The 19504-nt window shown below is 43.3% G+C and overlaps 1 protein-coding gene across 3 annotated transcripts in view; it reads right to left on the bottom strand.

Annotated features, from left to right (window-relative positions):
- trpm7 (transient receptor potential cation channel, subfamily M, member 7) overlaps positions 1–19504 on the bottom strand; it is a 199448-nt gene that overhangs the window by 114802 nt on the left and 65142 nt on the right. For all 3 annotated transcript variants that reach the window (XM_087981216.1, XM_087981215.1, XM_087981217.1), the window contains 2 exons: positions 3865–3944; positions 1096–1134 (listed from right to left, as the gene is read on the bottom strand). In XM_087981216.1, the coding sequence (XP_087837342.1) occupies positions 1096–1134; positions 3865–3944 (119 nt within the window). The remainder of the gene's footprint in view (positions 1–1095; positions 1135–3864; positions 3945–19504) is intronic.

Raw genomic sequence — 19504 nt, 5'->3', positions numbered from 1 at the left:
GAGCGCGAGAGCGAGGGAGAGCGCGAGAGGGAGAGAGCGCGAGAGAGAGAGAGCGCGATAGAGAGGGAGAGCGCGATAGAGAGAGAGCGCGAGAGAGAGAGAGAGCGCGAAGAGAGCGAGAGCTGAGAGCGAGCGAGAGAGAGAGAGAGCAAGAAAAGAGAGGAGAGAGAGAGAAGGGAGGAGAGCGAGAAGTGGGGGAGAGCGCGGGGGATTAGAGAGCAGGGATGTTATTCAACTATATGGGTTTTCCGACAATCGGCAATGGATTCACTCATCATTAGACTTAAAACTCCAGATTTGATTCAAATTCAAATTCCACCATCCACCATTGTGGGATTCAAACCCAAAATCCCTAAAACATTACCTGGGTCTCTGGACTAACAATCCAGTGATAATATCACTGGAATCGTTGCCTCTTGTATATATAAAAAGCCAGCTTTGTGGGCGGCACGGTGGCATTGCTGCCTCACAGGCGCCAGAGACCCGGGTTCAATTCCCGCCTCAGGCGACTGTCTGTGTGGAGTCTGCACGTTCTCCCCATGTCTGCGTGGGTTTCCTCCGGGTGCTCCGGTTTTCTCCCACAGTCCAAAGATGTGCAGGGTCAGGTGAATTGGCCATGCTAAATTGCCCGTAGTGTTAGGTAAGGGGTAAATGTAGGGGAATGGGTGGGTTGCGCTTCGGCGGGGCGGTGTGGACTTGTTGGGCCGAAGGGCCTGTTTCCACACTGTAAGTAATCTAATCTAATCTAATCTAAAAATTTTCTATTTAAATAGACAAAAATGTTTAACATTGTATGATTAAAAACAAAAGCAAATTGCTGGAATTACAGATTTTCAGCATCTTTAGTATACTGCTTTAGGGGTTATTAGTTGAAAAATTGCATATTTGGCTAAATATTATAAAATGTTCAAGCAAAACAATTAAGTTGGAGAGTAGGAAATATCATTGAGACAAAAGTTTAGCTTATATAGGGTCCACAAATCTCAAACTACACTCAGATCTGAAAAAGTTCCTCTCAGCATCCAGCTCTACCAGTGCTCCAGAATAATAAAAAATCTCTGCCACCCTAAACACAACGTGCCATTCAAAACTCACCTGACCAATTGTTGGCAAATCTGACATCCTGGTAAGCATCTAGAACCAAGAAAAAGTAACAAATCAACCTTATGAAAAACAAGAAAAATACTTAGCTGCATATATGTAATTAAATTACTTTTAACATCAAGAAAATGTCATCACTATTAAAAACTGGAATGTAATCATATGACTGATAATAAACTATTTGACGTATAAAAAGCTTCAAAGAGACAGAGATTTAGGGAGGGAACTGCAAAGACCAGGCCAGTAACTGATAGAGGGGTGAACAGAATGTAAGGTGCACAAGAGGTCAGAGTTGATAGGGAGAAAACATCAGTTAGAGGTGACAGTTGACTGGAATTTAATGCTAATTTGGAAATAGGCAGGATGAGCTCAATTTTGCAGAGGTAGAAGATGGAGACTGGCTGGGAGAGTATTGGAATAGTCAAATCTGAAGTTAGGAGAAAGTGAAGACTGCAGATGCTGGAGATCAGCGCTTAAAGATGTGTTGCTGGAAAAGCGCAGCAGGTCAGGCAGCATCAAAGGAGCAGGAGAATCGACGTTTCGGGCATAAGCCCTTCTTCAGGAAAATCTGAAGTTAGCCAAATAATCAGCAGCCAATAAGCTTAGGCAGGCCAGTGATGGTGCTGTTTAAGGTGATTCAATGAGACAACAGTAATGGGGGAAAGGAAGCAAAATTGGCTTTGTTTTCCCTGTTGCAGGTCCTCTATTAGCTACTAGAGAGGAGTGAAACAAAGGAAGGGTAGCTCCTCTCAAATGGACAATGATGGAAAGGATTGTGGTGTAAGTGGTCAGCACTATCAAAATCTGCAGGCAAGTGAGGAAAGATGATGGTGTAACATTGTCACAGTGAATACTATATGACTCTGATAACATCTCCAAAATAATAAGTTTGTGATCACCAAAAAAAAAGCCCAGCTGAAGCTCCAGGACATCAATCCAAATCTTATGACTCCGGTAATTCAACGCTGACAAGCTGCAGCATATAGAGAACACAAACATGACTAAATCACTGCCAGCTATTGTGATGTTTATTACCTTCAGTTAGAGATTTTAGATTTGCCTTGGTCATTTTCAAAGGGAACAAACCAGTATTTAAACGGAATCTAATCTAAATTTTCATTGCTTTCAGTAAAACTTTTAACATCTCATCTCATTTCAGACTTATTCATTTTGATGACCACTGCTTCCTATTCTAACGCCCATTAATAAACCATAAATTTGGGCGGGGGTGTTGTTTCTTTTTGTGCACATGCACGTGTGTGCAAATTCAAATAAAATTCTCAGGATGCCTGCCATTATCTACCTGCTCCCAGGTTTTAGTATTATGCTAGTGGAACTGCCTTGGACATAGCACTATACAATCAACTATGTAAAATTTCTATCATAATACAGCTAAAATTATCTTACAAAGGAATCTAGCAACTAGAAATTATTTTTGAAAACTAAAATAACTAAGCCAAGTTTGCAAAGTAGATATATCAACAAGGAAAATTATTGAAAACTAAGCAAGGTTTTGGTCCCAGCTGATTCAATCACTGGACAAGTCAGATCCCAGAATTGGTTTGATAGATTATATTTTGTTTTTTTTTACAAAAAAATGAAAGTTTTTCCCACCTAAGCACACAAGGGTGCAGATTTAGTTTTAATATTGAAACAGAAGTTTGCCACACAAAATAAATAAAAATAAACTAAATTCTACTACCTACACGTAGCAATTCAAACATTTCAAAATATACAGCAAATAACAATCATCTACTCGTCAACATCACCTCACTTCCTGATCTGCAAAGTTCACAGGCTAAACTCTTTCACTGAGGTAATGTATTTTCCTAACTGTTCTGAAGGATCTTCTTGAGCAACTAACTTACACCTGAACCGAGTCAGATTTCTTCCATATTGAACTCAAAAGTTTTTGAATAAATTTGAAAAGAAACTTGCTCATCTTAGATTCTGCTAAAGCTAATAGCTCAATGCTTTCTCTTTTCTATCATAAAGCTCCCACAATAGAATAAACTTCCTACAGGGTTCCTTGCATCGCCCGCTGTTTGGCACATACTGGCTTTAAAGTTATGGTTCAGGAAAGATCAAGCTAACTAATCTAAAACCCTTTCACAAAAAGATAAACCAATCTACATGCCACTAGTTTTAAATTCAAACTCAAAGAGAATTTATGTTATATATTTAGAAATTGCACCTTTTCTCACAAAAGCATTCTCTAAAATGGATAAATTTTGATTAAGTATGAATAGCTTTTAGAGAAAAGGAAAGATATTTAATCTTTGAGTTTGCTAAAACAGACAACAAGGGTTAAGTGATGAGGAGACTATATACTCTGTCCAACATTTATTAAACAATCTTTTCCAATAGCATAACAAAAGAGAAGCAAAATAAAGAATATTAGTAACATTATTCAGTTTCTGCAGTATGCACTATCCAAGGGAATTTTAAGAGAAGCTCCCTTAAGTTATTGAATGAAATTAGGAGGAAATCTAGGAGTGATCCTTCTGTAACAATATCCAGCCTAAGTACAGAAATTTCACAAAAGTGAACACAAACAAAATGTACAACGCCAATATTTAACCTTAATCCAAGTAATTCCAGTGCCAGTTGCCCATGATTAAGAATAGACTAAAACAATTTATTGCAGTTTTGATCCTACACCACAAAAAAAATTTACAAGAAGAAATGTCTCATCTTAATTCTTCAAAACTAGAAACAAAGCATATTTGAAGCTGAAGCACAACTAAATGTAAATTTCTTTACCTGTGTGGGTCTTTTGAGCTTGGAATTATGTAAACACATTCCCTCTTGGTAAAAGTATTCTCTATCCAGGACTTCTGGGACTACGAAATAAAACAGAAGTAAATGCTTGCATTAGTTCACCAACGAATTTAATGGCAGAAGATCAGCACTGCACTATAGATTCACATATTCTTCTCCAAATCATTTGCACAAATTTATACATTAAACAATAAAAGAAAAACAGCAACAAAAAAACCACAACCAATTCAGATTCTCTTAGTAATTTATTTCCACAGTATAGTTCATTTTAATTATGGCTTTTATTTCTCCTTTTAATAAATGAGAGGGGGAGGGATCCATCCACAAATCCTTCTAAACTCAAATTCTGTCATCTTTGTAAGAACACAAACTATTAAAAAAAATCAGCTCTCTGAACTTCAGAGTCAAGACTATATGTATCAAGATGGCAGACAGAAAAAAAACTTTAAACAAAATGACTACTCCATAGGATTACCAGCTGCTTAAAATAACAATGGAAACATTGAAACTGCTAGACAAGGGGTATGTAAAGATTAGATGCTAATCAGTTTGAGAGAGGTTGCAGAGATTTGAAAGTAGAATTAATCATTAAAACATTAGAGGTAGTCCATTCATGAGATTAGCACAGATCAAAACGTCAGATGCTGAATTAAAGACAATTTGGCATTTTTCTGGAGAATAGGAAAGAAGAACATGCCAATAAAATGATTGACAAAACAGGTTTATAGGAGACAAGAAAGAATGCATTTAGGAAGGCACAGTGGCTCAGTGGTTAGCACTGCTGCCCCTCAGCACCAGGATCCCAGGAACAATTCCAGCCTTGGGCGACTGTCTGTGTGGAGTTTGCACATTCTCCCTGTGTCTACGTGGGTTTCCTCCGGATGCTCCAGTTTCCTTCCACAGTTAGGTGAATTGGCCATGCTAAATTGCCCATAGTGTTAGGTGCATTAATCAGAGGGAAATGGGTCTGGGTGGGTTACTCTTCAGATGGTCAGTGTGGACTTGTTGGGCCGAAGGGCCTGTTTCCGCACTGTAGAGAATCTAATCTAATAAGTCATTTTCATGATGTAGGAAGGCGATATCACAGAGACTGAAATATAGTCTAGTTATGGATGGAATATGGACTTTAAAATTAAACTCAAGATCAAACTGCACAGCCAGATTGCAGAGGCTAGTTCAGTTTAAATAACACACTGAGAGGAAGAATCGAATCATTGGTAAGAAAGCAGCGTTTAAAGTGGAGACTAAAAAGATGGTGCTTGATCGTCTTGATGTTGAAGTTTGAGTACAGAACATCATTTATGACAAAGTAGGTTACTTAGGGTTAACGAAGTTGGGAGAAAGTACAGCACTGTGGAAGCCAAATCTGAGAATGATGCCAAGAAAATCATGCAAGTGAGGAACAGAGGAGAACAAATGCTAGAAACCTCGATGGATTGCACAAGCAACACTGCAAACACAGGAACAGAAGCCTTTGCTGTAAACCCACTGTTAGCACTTGGAAACTTAGGAATGGAATCACTCACTGTTCATGGAGTGGAACTGAGCCAAATGAATGCAAGCAGAAATGAAATGCTGAATTTAACTATCAGTCAAATGCTCTGCATCTTAATTATTTCAGAGTGTTTGATTTGTCACATTTGTCCTTTCATAATGGTATTTCCTCTCAGATGCTAGGAACTTCAGCGAAGTGAGCATGATTCACTCAACTGGTACCATTTCAGGAACTGGTCCCATACAAGAGTATCTTCAATATTTTCTGAACAAAGAGGTGTAGTTCCAGGAACCTGATGCCTTATGTCACTTCTGAGAACTTCCAGTTTTAACTTTCAAAGATTAACTAATTAGCAAAGGAAACAACGCTTAAAGGATTTAATTATATAGCAACATTACAAACGTGACGAATGGAGTAGAAATAAGATTGCAGGTTAGGAAGGTGGTGCTGAGTTCGAGGGTTGGGACTCAGACAAGGTGGGGGGATGGGAAATGAGGAAACTGGAGAAATCTGAGTTCATCCCTTGTGGTTGGAGGGTTCCTAGGCAGAAGATGAGGTGCTCTTCCTCTAGCCATTGTGTTGCTATGGTCTGGCGATGGAGGAGTCCAAGGACCTGCATGTCCTTGGTGGAGTGGGAGGGGGAGTTGAAGTGTTGAGCCACGGGGTGGTTGGGTTGGTTGCTCCGGGTGTCCCAGAGGTGTTCTCTGAAACGTTCTGCAAGTAGGCGGCCTGTCTCCCCAATATAGAGGAGGCCACATCGGGTGCAGCGTTTTTTTTGTGGTGGATATGGAAGGATCCCTTGGGGCCTTTGAGGGAAGTAAGGGGGGAGCTGTGGGCGCAAGTTTTTCATTTCTTGCGGTTGCAAGGGAAGGTGCCGGGAGTGGAGGTTGGGTTGGTGGGGGGTGTGGACCTGACGAGGGAGTCACGGAGGGAGTGGTCTTTTCGGAACGCTGATAGGGGAGGGGAGGGAAATATATCCCTGGTGGTGGGTTCGGTTGGAGCTGGCAGAAATGACGACAGATGATACGATGTATATGGAGGTTGGTGGAGTGGTAGGTGAGGACCAGTGGGGTTCTGTCCTGGTGGCGATTGGAGGGGCAGGGCTCAAGGGCAGAGGAGCGGGAAGTGGAGGAGATGCGGTGGACAGCATCGTCGATCACGTCTGGGGGGAAATTGCGGTCTTTGAAGAAGGAGGCCATCTGGGTTGTTCGGTACTGGAACTGGTCCTCTTGGGAGCAGATGCAGCGGAGACGAAGGAATTGGGAATATGGGATGGCATTTTTAAAGGGGACAGGGTGGGAGGAGGTGTAGTCTTGGTAGCTGTGGGAGTCGGTCGGTTTATAGTAAATGTCCGTGTTGATTCGGTTGCCAGAGATAGAAATAGAGAGGTCGAGGAAGAGGAGGGAGGAGTCTGAGACGGTCCAGGTAAATTTGAGGTCGGGGTGGAAGGTGTTGGTAAAGTGGATGAACTGTTCAACCTCCTCGTGGGAGCACGAGGCAGCGCCGATACAGTCATCGATGTAGTGGAGGAAGGGGTGGGGGGTGGTGCCAGTGTAGCTGCGGAAGATGGACTGTTCCACATATCCTACGAAGAGGCATGCATAGCTGGGGCCCATGCGGGTGCCTATGGCTACTCCTTTGGTCCGGCATCCGATGCACCCGATGTGGCCTCCTCTATATTGGGGAGACAGGCCGCCTACTTACGGAACGTTTCAGAGAACACCTCTGGGACACCTGGACCAACCAACCCAACCACCCCGTGGCTCAACACTTCAACTCTCTCCCCCACTCCACCAAGGACATGCAGGTCCTTGGATTCCTCCATCGCCAGACCATAGCAACACAACGGCTGGAGGAAGAGCGCCTCATCGTCCGCCTAGGAACCCTCCAACCACAAGGGATGAACTCAGATTTCTCCAGTTTCCTCATTTCCCCTCCCCCCACCTTGTCTGAGTCCCAACCCTCAAACTCAGCACCACCTTCCTAATCTTCAATCTTCTTCCTGACCTCTCCGCCCCCACCCCCACTCTGGCCTATCACCCTCACCTTAACCTCCTTCCACCTATCGCATTTCTAACGTCCCTCCCCCAAGTCCCTCCTCCCTACCTTTTATCTTAGCCTGCTTGGCACACTTTCCTCATTCCTGAAGGGCTCATGCTCGAAACGTTGATTCTCCTGCTCCTTGGATGCTGCCTGACCTGCTGCGCTTTTCCAGCAACATATTTTCAGATACGAAATAAACCAGTGTGTATTGAAATTATGCACACCTTCATGTCTTTAAAAATGCAAAGTTCTTTCTAAAATTCATTCGTAGGATGTCAGCATCGTTACCTGGTCAGCATTAATGGCCCATCCTTAGTTGCCCTTGAAGTGGTGGTGGGAAGCTGTAGTCCATGTTCTGTAGATAGACCCAAATTGCAATTATAGAAGGAATTCCAGGATTCTGACCCAGAGATACTGAAGGAATAGTGATATATTTTCAAGTCAGGATGGCGTGTGGCTTGGAGGGGAACTTACAGTTGGCGATGTTGCCATGTACTTGCCACCCTTATTGTTCTAGATGGAAGTGGCTGAGGGTTTGGAAGGTATTGTCTCAATGTTTAGTGCAATGCAGAATTTCTGTCGATTGCAGTGTTGGCAATGGAGGGAGGCGATGTTTGTGGATATGGTGTCAATCAAGTGGGTTGCTTTGTCTTGGATGGTGTCAAGCTTCTGAAGAGCCTTGTAGATGGTGGACAAGCTTTGGCGAATCAGGAGAGGAGTTACTCACTGATTGTTCTTCGCCTCTGACCTGCTTTTGTAGCCAGTCTTTATGTGGTGAGTCCAGTTACGTTTCTGGTCAATGGTAAGCCCAATGATGCTGATAATCAGGGAATTCAGTAATGGTGACAGCACTGAATGTTAAGGGGTGTTGGTCAGACTGTCTCTTATTGGAGATGGTCATTGCCTGGCATGTGTGACAGTAATGTCACTTGTTCATTTCTTGTTACATTTGAAGGGAGACTGATTCTATATTTGAGGGTCCACGAAAAGTGCTGACCATTTCGCAATTATTGAAGAGAAAGTAAGGACTGCAGATCGGCAAACATCCCTACTACTGACCTTACGATGGGGCGAAGGTCATTGATGAAGCAGCTGAAGATGATTAGACCTAGGACACTACCCTGAGGAACTTTTGCAGAGATCACGAGGGGCACAGTGGCACAGTGGTTAGCACTGCTGCCTCACAGCACCAGAGACCTGGGTTCAATTCCTACCTCAGGCAACTGTCTGTGTGGAGTTTGCACATTCTCCCCGTGTCTGCGTGGGTTTCCTCCAGGGGCTCCGGCTTCCTCCGGGGGCTCCGGTTTCCTCCCACAGTCCAATGATGTGCAAGTTAGGTGAATTGGCCACGCTAAATTGCCCGTAGTGTGAGGTGAAGGGGTAAACGTAGGGGAATGTGTCTGGATGGGTTGCTCTTCAGAGGGTCGGTGTGGACTTGTTGGGTCGAAGGGTCTGTTTCCACACTAAATAACCTAATCTAATCATGTCCTGGAGCTGAGGTGACTGACCTTCAACAACCACAACCATCTTCCTCTGTGCCAGGTATGAAACTATCCAGCAGAGAGTTTGCCCCGAGATATCGACTGATTCCAACTTTCCAAGGCTCCTTGATGCCACATTGTCAAATATCGCTATGTCCAGAACTCATTTCACCTTATTCGAAAGAAAGTGCGAGATTTGGGGAGCTATCAAGAGTCATTTGTTTCAGAGATGATGCTTGAAAACTGAAAAACTGTAGAAATAAACTGTTTGATCCGACAAAGGGCAAGCTTACAATGCATCACGGTTAGACAACTGTCTAGATAAATAGCACGTTTTCCAGACAGTCTTTTAAAGGCAGCTGCTTGAATTACACAAGAGTTCATGTCGACTTTATATGGACAAATAGCGCAAGTTCAGGTGATATACTTTTAAAGTATCAAACCTTTGTTCTTTAGATTATTCACCTGTAAACACAGAGAACTTTTGCAAAATGATTGACTAACAAATAGAATTTGCCATGCAGTAACATCATGCCATTGAACTATTTTGCGGTTCTTGGGTAAAATTCCCTCACAACCTTCTCAATGGCACATCTTCGGATCTATGCATGTACACTAAATACCATTTTTAAAAACATTATACAGGCCCATGTTGTCCAATGTATTCACCAGTAGTCACATGTGGCAGATAACTAAATTCTGATTATTAAATTAAAATGGGGTTAGAGATAGTCATTGGCTCCGTGAGCATAATGCTCATTTGCACAGCACATGCATTGCAAATTTCAACATTTTGTGCACCTGGCTGGCAAAATTAAGACAAAAGGCAGAGTCTGCGATGTCATTAGAACGGAGGCCCTTTAAAGGGTAAACCAGAACAGCTCCAGAGTTTAATGAGAAAAGGCTTAAGAGTTGTGCTCAATAAATGACTTTGCAGCGTAGTGATACAGCCCCTGCCTTTGGATCAAACTGTCTTGGTTCAATTCCTACCTGGCTCAGATATGTGTCAATGTTTGAATCAGGTTGACTAAACAAAATAGCTAGACAGTGTTAGTTATTTACTTAATTAGCTAACTGGGTTTAAAATATTTTTTAACAAGCAGTGTTTGCAACTTGATTGGCTATGTAGTTAATTTGTCAGTGAATCTTTATTAAAAGGGTCGTATGGCACATTGGTAGTGTCCTTACGTCAGTGCCAGAGGGTCCAGGCTCAAGCCTCGTCTGACACAGATGTGTATCACAACATTTCTGAACAGGACACTTTAAAACAGAAAGAGCTGGATTCTTCCAACTGGGAGAGGATCCAGGAGGGAAAGGTGGAAACTGGTATTTGTGCTAAACTACAAGTTTACAATAGAACTCAAAATTTCTTTTGCCTTTTGTTGTCTAATTTGAAATATGGTTCTTGGATGTGATATTATATGAATGTTTAAAGATCCTTGTGAATATTTGACTTCCTTGGTTATTGAATGATGGCAGTATTTCAAGAATTATTTCATTGTCAAGTGGGGCAAGGGCTCAGGATCTTTGATGAGGGAGTTCATGAATGGTGGGGGTCTCGACAAAAAGCCTAGTTTTTCACAGGCCTTTTTGTACAGCTGCTATTGGCCCTAAAGTCAGTCCATTAGACTCACTCACTAATAAAAGAAACAACACAAAGAATGGAAAAGGGCCCTTACATTTGCTAGCATTCAGTCAGAGCTCTGCTAGGAGCCATTGCTGCCTTGGAGTTCAGAAGTAAATACTAAGCCAGTTTTTTCCTCAGGGAAGTCTGAATTCCAATAAATATGCATCAAATAAACAGATCTCTAATTCCATAGCCACTGCACACACTCAAAACAAGCAAGCTTAGAAAAAAACACTGGAGGATTGGTTCCACAAACAGCATTGCCCTGATAATGAGACTGAACTCAGGAAATTGACAGCATGAATCAGGGCTCTATGACCAAACAAACCGCTCACCTTCCGACACTCTGGCCTGAACTCAAATCAATCATCTAAGTGTTCCAACAAAAACACAGTCATATTAAATACTTGGGAAATCAAAAGCTTTACCAGCTACATTAGAATTCTTAAGATAACACAAAAATTATAAAAAGGCATAAGTCACTAATGAAGCTTTAGCCTACAGGTAGTTCTCCTATAACACCATAATTGTGTTCCAATGAAACCTTGGTTAACAGAAATAATGGGGCCTCTGGGAAAAGTGGGGCTAGGGGCAAACCAGCAAAAAACAACACTCACCATCGCTCAAAAATCACCCAAAAACCTAACACAAAGTACAGCACAGCCTGAATGAAGGTTGAAATCGTATTTATTAACAAAACAAAATTTAACCTTACATGGGAAAAAACAGAGACAGTGGATTTTCCCATTCAAGTGCAGTTGTGGTTGCAGAAGTTGATAGTTTTCTGACTATCTTTTTTTAAACTAATGCTCAAGAAACATTCAGCTTTTGCTACCTTGCCCTTTTTTAAAAAATGTTTTGAAGAAACTGTTCATAGGGTTCCAGGTGATTTCTTACTGAATGAACTGTGGGCGGCACGGTGGCACAGTGGTTAGCATGCTGCTTCGCAGCGCCAGAGACCCGGGTTCAATTCCCGCCTCAAGCGACTGACTGTGTGGAGTTTGCACGTTCTCCCCGTGTCTGTGTGGGTTTCCTCCGGGTGCTCCGGTTTCCTCCCACAGTCCAAAGATGTGCAGGTCAGGTGAATTGGCCATGCTAAATTGCCCGTAGTGTTAAGTAAGGGGTAGATTAGATTACTTTACAGTGTGGAAACAGGCCCTTCGGCCCAACAAATCCACACCGACCCGCCGAAGCGTAACCCACCCATACCCCTACATTTTACCCCTTACCTAAATGTAGGGTAAATGTAGGGGTATGGGTGGGTTACGCTTCGGCGGGTCGGTGTGGACTTGTTGGGCCGAAGGGCCTGTTTCCACACTGTAAAGTAATCTAATCTAAAAAAACTGCTATCCTGCTGCTTTCTGCATTGTAATTGTTATATTCTAACAGCTGCAACTGCCTCTCAATTTCCATCAGGGGAGAAGACAAAAGAGAAGTGGAAAGCTCTCGTGGTGCTGCATCCTGGACTTCACCTTTTCTACCTTCAGCTTTCATTTCCCCCTCAGTGACAAGCTATTGTAAATCAGTTGCAGAAAAGTCTTCACAGGGAGCCTCAGCAGCTCTTCAATATCCTCACTTTCCACTTCTTCACAGGGCTTATACAGGAATTATACAAGAACATTCTTGTGTCAGAGGGAGAGCAATGAATGTCCATTTCTTTAATTTTTGAGATGTATAGTACTGTACCTCTCACATACTCAGAACAAAATGTGCGAAACAATCGCTGTTGGAATCACGCAACTGCTTGAACAGAGGCAAGCATTCTCGAAAATACCGTTTCCTATTCTTCAGCGATGTTATGGCCAAATCACACTGCTGAAACACACTTTATATGAGAACTCCCTCCTAGCAGAAGCATTTTGTGAAACTTGAAAGGATTCAGAAAAGACTTACAAGGATGTTGCCAGGGTTGGATTGTTTGAGCTATAGGGAGAGGCTGAATAGGCTGGGCTGTTTTCCCTGGAGTGTCGAAGGCTGTGGGGTGACCTTATAGAAGTTAATAAGACCATGAGGGGCACGGGTAAATAGACAAGGTCTTTTCCCCAGGGTGGGGGAGTCTAGAACTAGAGGGCATAGGTTTAGGGTGAGAGGGAAAAGATGTAAAAGAGACCTAAGGGGCAACGTTTTCACACAGAGGGTGATACATGTAGGAGCGAGCTGCCAGAGGAAGTGGTGGAGGCTGGTACAATTGTAACATTTAAAAGGCATTTGAATGGGTATATGAATAGGAAGGGGTTAGTGGGAGACAGGACAAGTGCTGGTAAATGGGACTAGATTAATAAGTATCTGGTCAGTGTGGATGAGTTGGACTGAAGGATTTGTTTCCATTCTGTATGACTCTATGATTCTGTATGGTTAGTTGGGGTCCCTAGCTTAGTCTGGTATTGCCTCTTGGCATCTCTAATGGTGATCATATCTGGATTTCCTGTAATGGCCACAGTCGTCAGGCTCTGACTTTAGTAGGCAGTGGGTCTTCCTGTTCATCCATGGTTTCATCCAGTTGGAGAACCTTCAGATTAACTTCTAAGCAGGTATTAAGTGTAGTTAATCAGAAGTTGTTTAACGTGAGAACAATTTCAAGCAGATGGAGGAAGTTGAGAGAAGATGGGACCTGGCTCGGCCTCTGTTCAAGAAAGAAATGGAAATTATTTTATACCACCCTAGCATGGAATGGGGGTGTTGAGAGAATGTAGTGAAAAGGAGACGGTTGGGGCCAGGAAGCTGGGACCTCAATGGTCTCCTTTTGTTTGAAGATTAGTTTAGGGTATCTGGTCAGCATGGACAAGTTGGACCAAAGGGTCTGTTTCTGTGCTGTACGTCTGAGTCTATATCTACTTGTACTTGGTTTAAGCAAAGGAATCTGACAACAACAGGACATGTCATGTATCCAAATATTCAGAGAACACAATGTCAACAGCCCTTACGTCCTTTTGCTCACCCATTCATGTATATTTGAGTTGAGGACATGACATGCTTGGGTGTGGGAGCAAAAGGTTAAGAGGAGAATAATTTTGAATTAATTCATAACTGCATGAGGTGACACAATCTCAGTCAGCAGAATACACAACCAAAAACCGGGATTGCAAGAGCATTTACCATTTATATCAATTTAGGAGTGATATTTTTGAGACTATATTTTTCAGCTCAAAATCTGAAGGTGATTTTTTTACAACAGTAACATTTTTGAGAGATTGACATGCATGTTGCCTTTGGATTACATCAACTATCATAATGGAATAAAGTAAAAATGAGTAATGAATTCATATTAATTCTCTAATGATTCAAAAGAAATACCAAAGAAAGTGCATACAGCATGCCTTAATGACTACTGTCGAGTGGCTGTGACCTCAATAATCATGACATGCTTTGAGAGGCTGGTCACGGCCTACATCAACTCTAAGCCTCCAGCCTGCCTCAATCTCCTGCAATTTGCCAATGACAGGTCCAAGCAGAAGCCATTTCTCTAGCCCTCCCCTCATCCCTGGAATCTCTGGACAACAAGGGCATTTATGTCAGACTCCTGTTTATTGACTACAACTCCACATTCAACACCATAATCCCCTGAAGATTACCTCAAAACTGAGACCTAGGTCTCACCTCCACCCTCCGTAAATGGATCCTCACCTTCTGACCCACAGATTGCAATCAGTAAAGACAGACAATTGCACCTCCTCCACGATAATCCTCAAAACGGGAGCCTACCCCCCTCCCTGGCCACCACCAAAGATGCGTTCTCAGCCCCCACTGTACTCTCTGTACACCCACGACTGTGTTGCCAAATTCTGAACAAATGTCATCTACAACACCAACGTGATAGGATGGATACCTAACATCGATGAGTCAGAATTCAGAAAGGAGACAGAGGGCTTGGTGTCATAGTGCAATGATAACAACCTCCTTCTCAAGGTTGGCAAAACAAAAGAACTGATCATTGACTTCAGGAAGAAAGGAGGACAACACCCCCCCCATCTACATCATCAGAGGAGCCTGAGAGGGTTGAGATCATCAAGTTCCTAGGAGTGATGATAACCTGCCCTGGACTTCACACATAGATGCTATGGCCAAGAAGGCACCAACAATGCCTCTTCATCCTCAGGTAGTTTCAAAAATTCAGAATATCCATAAAGACCCTCACCAACTGTTACAGATGCACCATAGAAAACATACTGTTTGAGTGCATAACAGCTTGGTAACTACTCTGCCCAGGACTGTAAGAAACTACAGAAGGTTGTGTGCACAGTCCAGACCATCACGGAAGCCAACCTCCTACCCATGGCCTCAATTTACTCCTCTTGTTGTCATGGAAAGGCTGCCAACATCAAAGATCCATCTCATTCTGGTAATGCTCTCTTACAACCTCTTCCATCAGGTAGAAGATCCAGAAACTTAAACACACGCACCAACAGGTTCAAGAACAGCGTCTTCCCAGCCGTTATTACGCTGATGAATGGACTCTCTAATTTTTTGATGCGGAGGTGCTGGTGTTGGACTGGGGTGTACAAAGTTAATGATCACACAACACCAGGTTAAAGTCCAACAGGTATACAATATTTGGAAGCACTAGCTTTTGGAGTGCTGTAGGTGGTTGTGAAGTATAAGATCGTAGGAGACAATTTATATCAAATATTTACAGTGTGTTGAGATGTTAAGTTGACAGACTTACACAATCCAGGTCTTTTTTGATGTATAATTTCAGTTACATCACACTGTAAATTTTTGCTATAAATTCTGTGTCCTATGATTTTATACTCCACAACCACCTGAAGGAGGAGCAGTGCTCCAAAAGCTAGTGCTTTCAAATAAACCTGTTGGACTATAACCTGGTGTTGTGTGATTTTTAACTATGATTCCAAACAATGTTGACCTTGTTAATATTGGTCTTGCTTCATGCACCCCCTATGCAGTATAACCTTGCACGTCTCACTCTGCCTCAGCACCTTATGATCTGCATGTCCTTGCTTACCATGATCGATCTGTGCTACACACAAACAAAACATTTCACTGTACTTAGGTACATGTGACTACAATAAATCAAATCATACTGTTTGACATTATATAGCATACATATTTCGTACATACTGTTCAATAAATACATACCCTGACAAATTAACTACAGCACTTCACATCTAAAATCACTCTTATCAAATCTGAATCACTGAATAATTCATCCCAATTGACTGGTTGTATAACATCATATGAATCCTGACATCAGTGATACAGGTAATTTAGGCATCATCATTTCACATGAAGTTATTCTTTATATTGCTAAGTTTACATTATAGAAATGGTTTTTGAAATATTAGCATTAAATTTACAGGTCATTCTACTTTAGACCATAACACCATAAGGAGCGGAAGTAAGGCCAGTCGACCCATCGAGTCCACTCCGCCATTCAATCATGGCTGATGGGCATTTCAACTCCACTTACCCACATTCTCCCCATAGCCCTTAATTCCTTGTGACATCAAGAATTTATCAATCTCTGCCTTGAAGACATTTAGCGTCCCAGCCTCCACTGCACTCTGCGGCAAGGAATTCCACAGGCCCACCACTCTCTGGCTGAAGAAATGTCTCCGCATTTCTGTTCTGAATTTACCCCCTCTAATTCTAAAGTTGTGTCCACGGTCCTAGTCTCCTCGCCTAACGGAAACAATTTCCTAGCGTCCACCCTCTCCAAGCCATGTATTATCTTGTAAGTTTCTATTAGATCTCCCCTTAATCTTCTAAACTCCAATGAATACAATCCCAGGACCCTCAGCCGTAACTCATGTTAGACCTACCATTCCAGGGATCACCCGCGTGAATCTCCGCTAGACACGCTCCAGTGCCAGTATGTCCTTCCTGAGGTGTGGGGACCAAAACTGGACACAGTACTCAAAATGGGGCCTAACCAGTAGCACAACGGTGCTTTTATATTCCAACCCTCTTGAGATAAATGACAACATTGCATTCGCTTTTTTAATCACAGACTCAACCAGCATGTTTACCTTTAGAGAATCCTCGACTAGCACTCCCAGATCCCTTTGTACTTTGGCTTTACGAATTTTCTCACCGTTTAGAAAGTAGTCCATGCTTGTATTCTTTTTTCAAAAGTGCAAGACCTCGCATTTGCTCACATTGAATTCCATCAGCCATTTCCTGGACCACTCTCCCCAACGGTCTAGATCCTTCTGCAGCCTCCCCACTTCCTCAGAACTACCTGCCTGTCCACCTAACTTTGTATCATCGGCAAACTTCGCTAGAATGCCCCCAAGTCCCTTCATCCAGATCATTAATATATAACATGAACAGCTGCGGCCCCAACACTGAACCCTGCGGGACACCGCTTGTCACCGGCTGCCATTCCAAAAAAGAACCTTTTATCCCAACTCTCTGCCTTCTGTCAGACAGCCAATCCTCAATCTATACCAGTAGCTCACCTCGAACACCATGGGCCCTCACCTTGCTCAGCAGCCTCCTGTGTGGCACTTTATCAAAGGCCTTTTGGAAGTCTAGGTAGACCACATCCACTGGGTTTCCCTGGTCTAACCTACTTGTCACCTCTTCAAAGAATTCTAACAGGTTTGTCAGGCACGACCTCCCCTTACTAAATCCATGTTGACTTGTTCTAATCCGACCCTGCTCTTCCAAGAATTTAGAAACCTCATCCTTAATGATGGATTCTAGAATTTTACCAACAACCGAGGTTAGGCTAATTGGCCTATAATTTTCCATCTTCTGTCTTGATCCTTTCTTGAACAAGGGGGTTACAACAGCGATCTTCCAATCATCCGGGACTTTCCCTGACTCCAGTGACTTTTGAAAGATCTCAACCAACGCCTCCGCTATTTACTCAGCCACCTCCCTCAGAACTCTAGGATGTAGCCCATCGGGGCCAGGAGATTTATCAATTTTAAGACTTTTAGCTTTTCTAGCACTTTCTCTTTTGTAATGGCAACCATACTCAACTCAGCCCCCTGACTCTCTTTAATTGTTGGGATATTACTCATGTCTTCCACTGTGAAGGCTGACACAAAGTACTTATTAAGTTCTCCTGCTATTTCCTTATCTCCCATCACTAGGCTTCCAGCATCAGTTTGAAGTGGCCCAATGTCTACTTTTGCCTGTCGTTTGTTTATGTATTGAAAGAAACTTTTACTATCATATCTAATATTACTGGCTAGCCTACCTTCATATTTGATCCTCTCCTTCCTTATTTCTCTCTTTGTTATCCTCTGTTTGTTTTTGTAGCCTTCCCAGTCTTCTGATTTCCCAGTGCTCTTGGCCACTTTATAGGATCTCTCTTTTTCTTTAATACATTTCCTGACTTCCTTTGTCAGCCATGGCTGTCGAATCCCTCCCCGGATAATCTTTCTTTTCTTGGGGATGAACCTCTGTACAGTGTCCTCAATTATACCCACAAACTCTTGCCATTTTTGCTCTACTGTCTTCTCCACTAGGCTCTGCTTCCAGTCTATTTTCGTCAGTTCCTCTCTCATGCCCTCATAATTTCCTTTATTTAACTGTAACACCATTACTGGAACTGGAGTTGGATGAACTGAGGATTATTCGAGAGGCTGAGAGGGTGATTGATAGAAGCTACAGGGACATAGTTACGCCGGAGAACAGAGGTAGCTGGGTAACAGTTAGAGGTGGGAAGGGGAAGAAGCAGGCAGTGCAAGGTTCCCCTGTGGTCGTTCCCCTAGAAAATAAGTATACAGCTTTGGAAACTGTTGGGGGGGGGGGACAGCGTTGCAGGTGTAAGCTGCATGGAAGGGGTCTGTGGTTCTGAGACTCAGAAGGGAAAGGGGGAGAGGAGGAGAGCGCTAGTTATAGGGGACTCTCTAGTTAGAGGGACGGACAGGCGGTTCTGTGGACATGGGCGAGACTCACGGATGGTTTGTTGCCTCCTGGGTGCTAGGGTCCGAGACGTCTCAGACCGTGTCTTCAGAATCCTTAAGGGGGAGGGTGTGCAGCCAGAAGTCGTGGTACACATTGGCACCAACGACATAGGTAGGAAGAGGGGTGGGGAGGTCATTCAAGAGCTCAAGAAGTTAGGCTGGAAGCTAAAAGCTAGGACAGACAGAGTCGTCATCTCTGGGTTGTTGCCGGTGCCACGTGACAGTGAGGCAAAGAATAGGGAGAGAGTGCAGTTGAACACGTGGCTGCAAGGCTGGTGTAGGAGGGAGGGCTTCAGATATTTGGACAATTGGACTGCATTCTGGGGAAGGTGGGACCTGTACAAACAGGACGGGTTGCACCTGAACCAGAAGGGCACCAATATCCTGGGGGGTAGGTTTGCTAGCACTCTTCGGGGGGGTTTAAACTAATTTGGCAGGGGGATGGGATCCGGACTTGTAGTCCAGCAAGTAAGCTAGCTGTGTGTCAGGATGCCCAAGACTGTAGGGAGGCTGTGGAGAAGGTAGCACTGACAGGGACTACTTGCGGACACAGAGATCGGCTCAAGTGCGTATACTTCAGCGCAAGGAGTATCAGAAATAAGGTGGGTGAACTTAAGGCGTGGATCGGTACCTGGGACTACGATGTTGTGGCCATCATGGAAACGTGGATAGATGAGGGACAGGAATGGCTGTTGGAGGTTCCTGGTTACAGGTGTTTCAGTAAGTTTAGGGAGGGTGGGAAAAAAGGAGGGGGGGTGGCATTGCTAATTAGAAATGGTATAACGGCTGCAGAAAGGAAGTTTGAGGGGGATCTGCCTCTGGAGGTAGTGGGCTGAAGTCAGAAATAGGAAAGGTGCAGTCACCTTGTTGGGTGTTTACTATAGGCCCCCCAATAGCAGCAGAGATGTGGAGAAACAGATTGGGAAACAGATTTTGGAAAGGTGCAGAAGCCACAGGGTCGTAGTCATGGGCGACTTCAACTTCCCAAATATTGATTGGAAGCTCTTTAGATCAAGTAGATTGGATGGGGCGGTGTTTGTGCAGTGTGTCCAGGAAGCTTTTCTAACGCAGTATGTAGATTGTCCAACCAGAGGGG

Source organism: Chiloscyllium plagiosum, unplaced genomic scaffold (genome assembly GCF_037043375.1).
Source record: "Chiloscyllium plagiosum isolate Xiang-an unplaced genomic scaffold, Cpla_swu_hap1 HiC_scaffold_39, whole genome shotgun sequence".
In the NCBI taxonomy this organism is placed as follows: domain Eukaryota; kingdom Metazoa; phylum Chordata; class Chondrichthyes; order Orectolobiformes; family Hemiscylliidae; genus Chiloscyllium; species Chiloscyllium plagiosum.
Note: the sequence above shows the minus strand (reverse complement) of the source record. Positions and strands in the feature narration are given on the sequence as shown.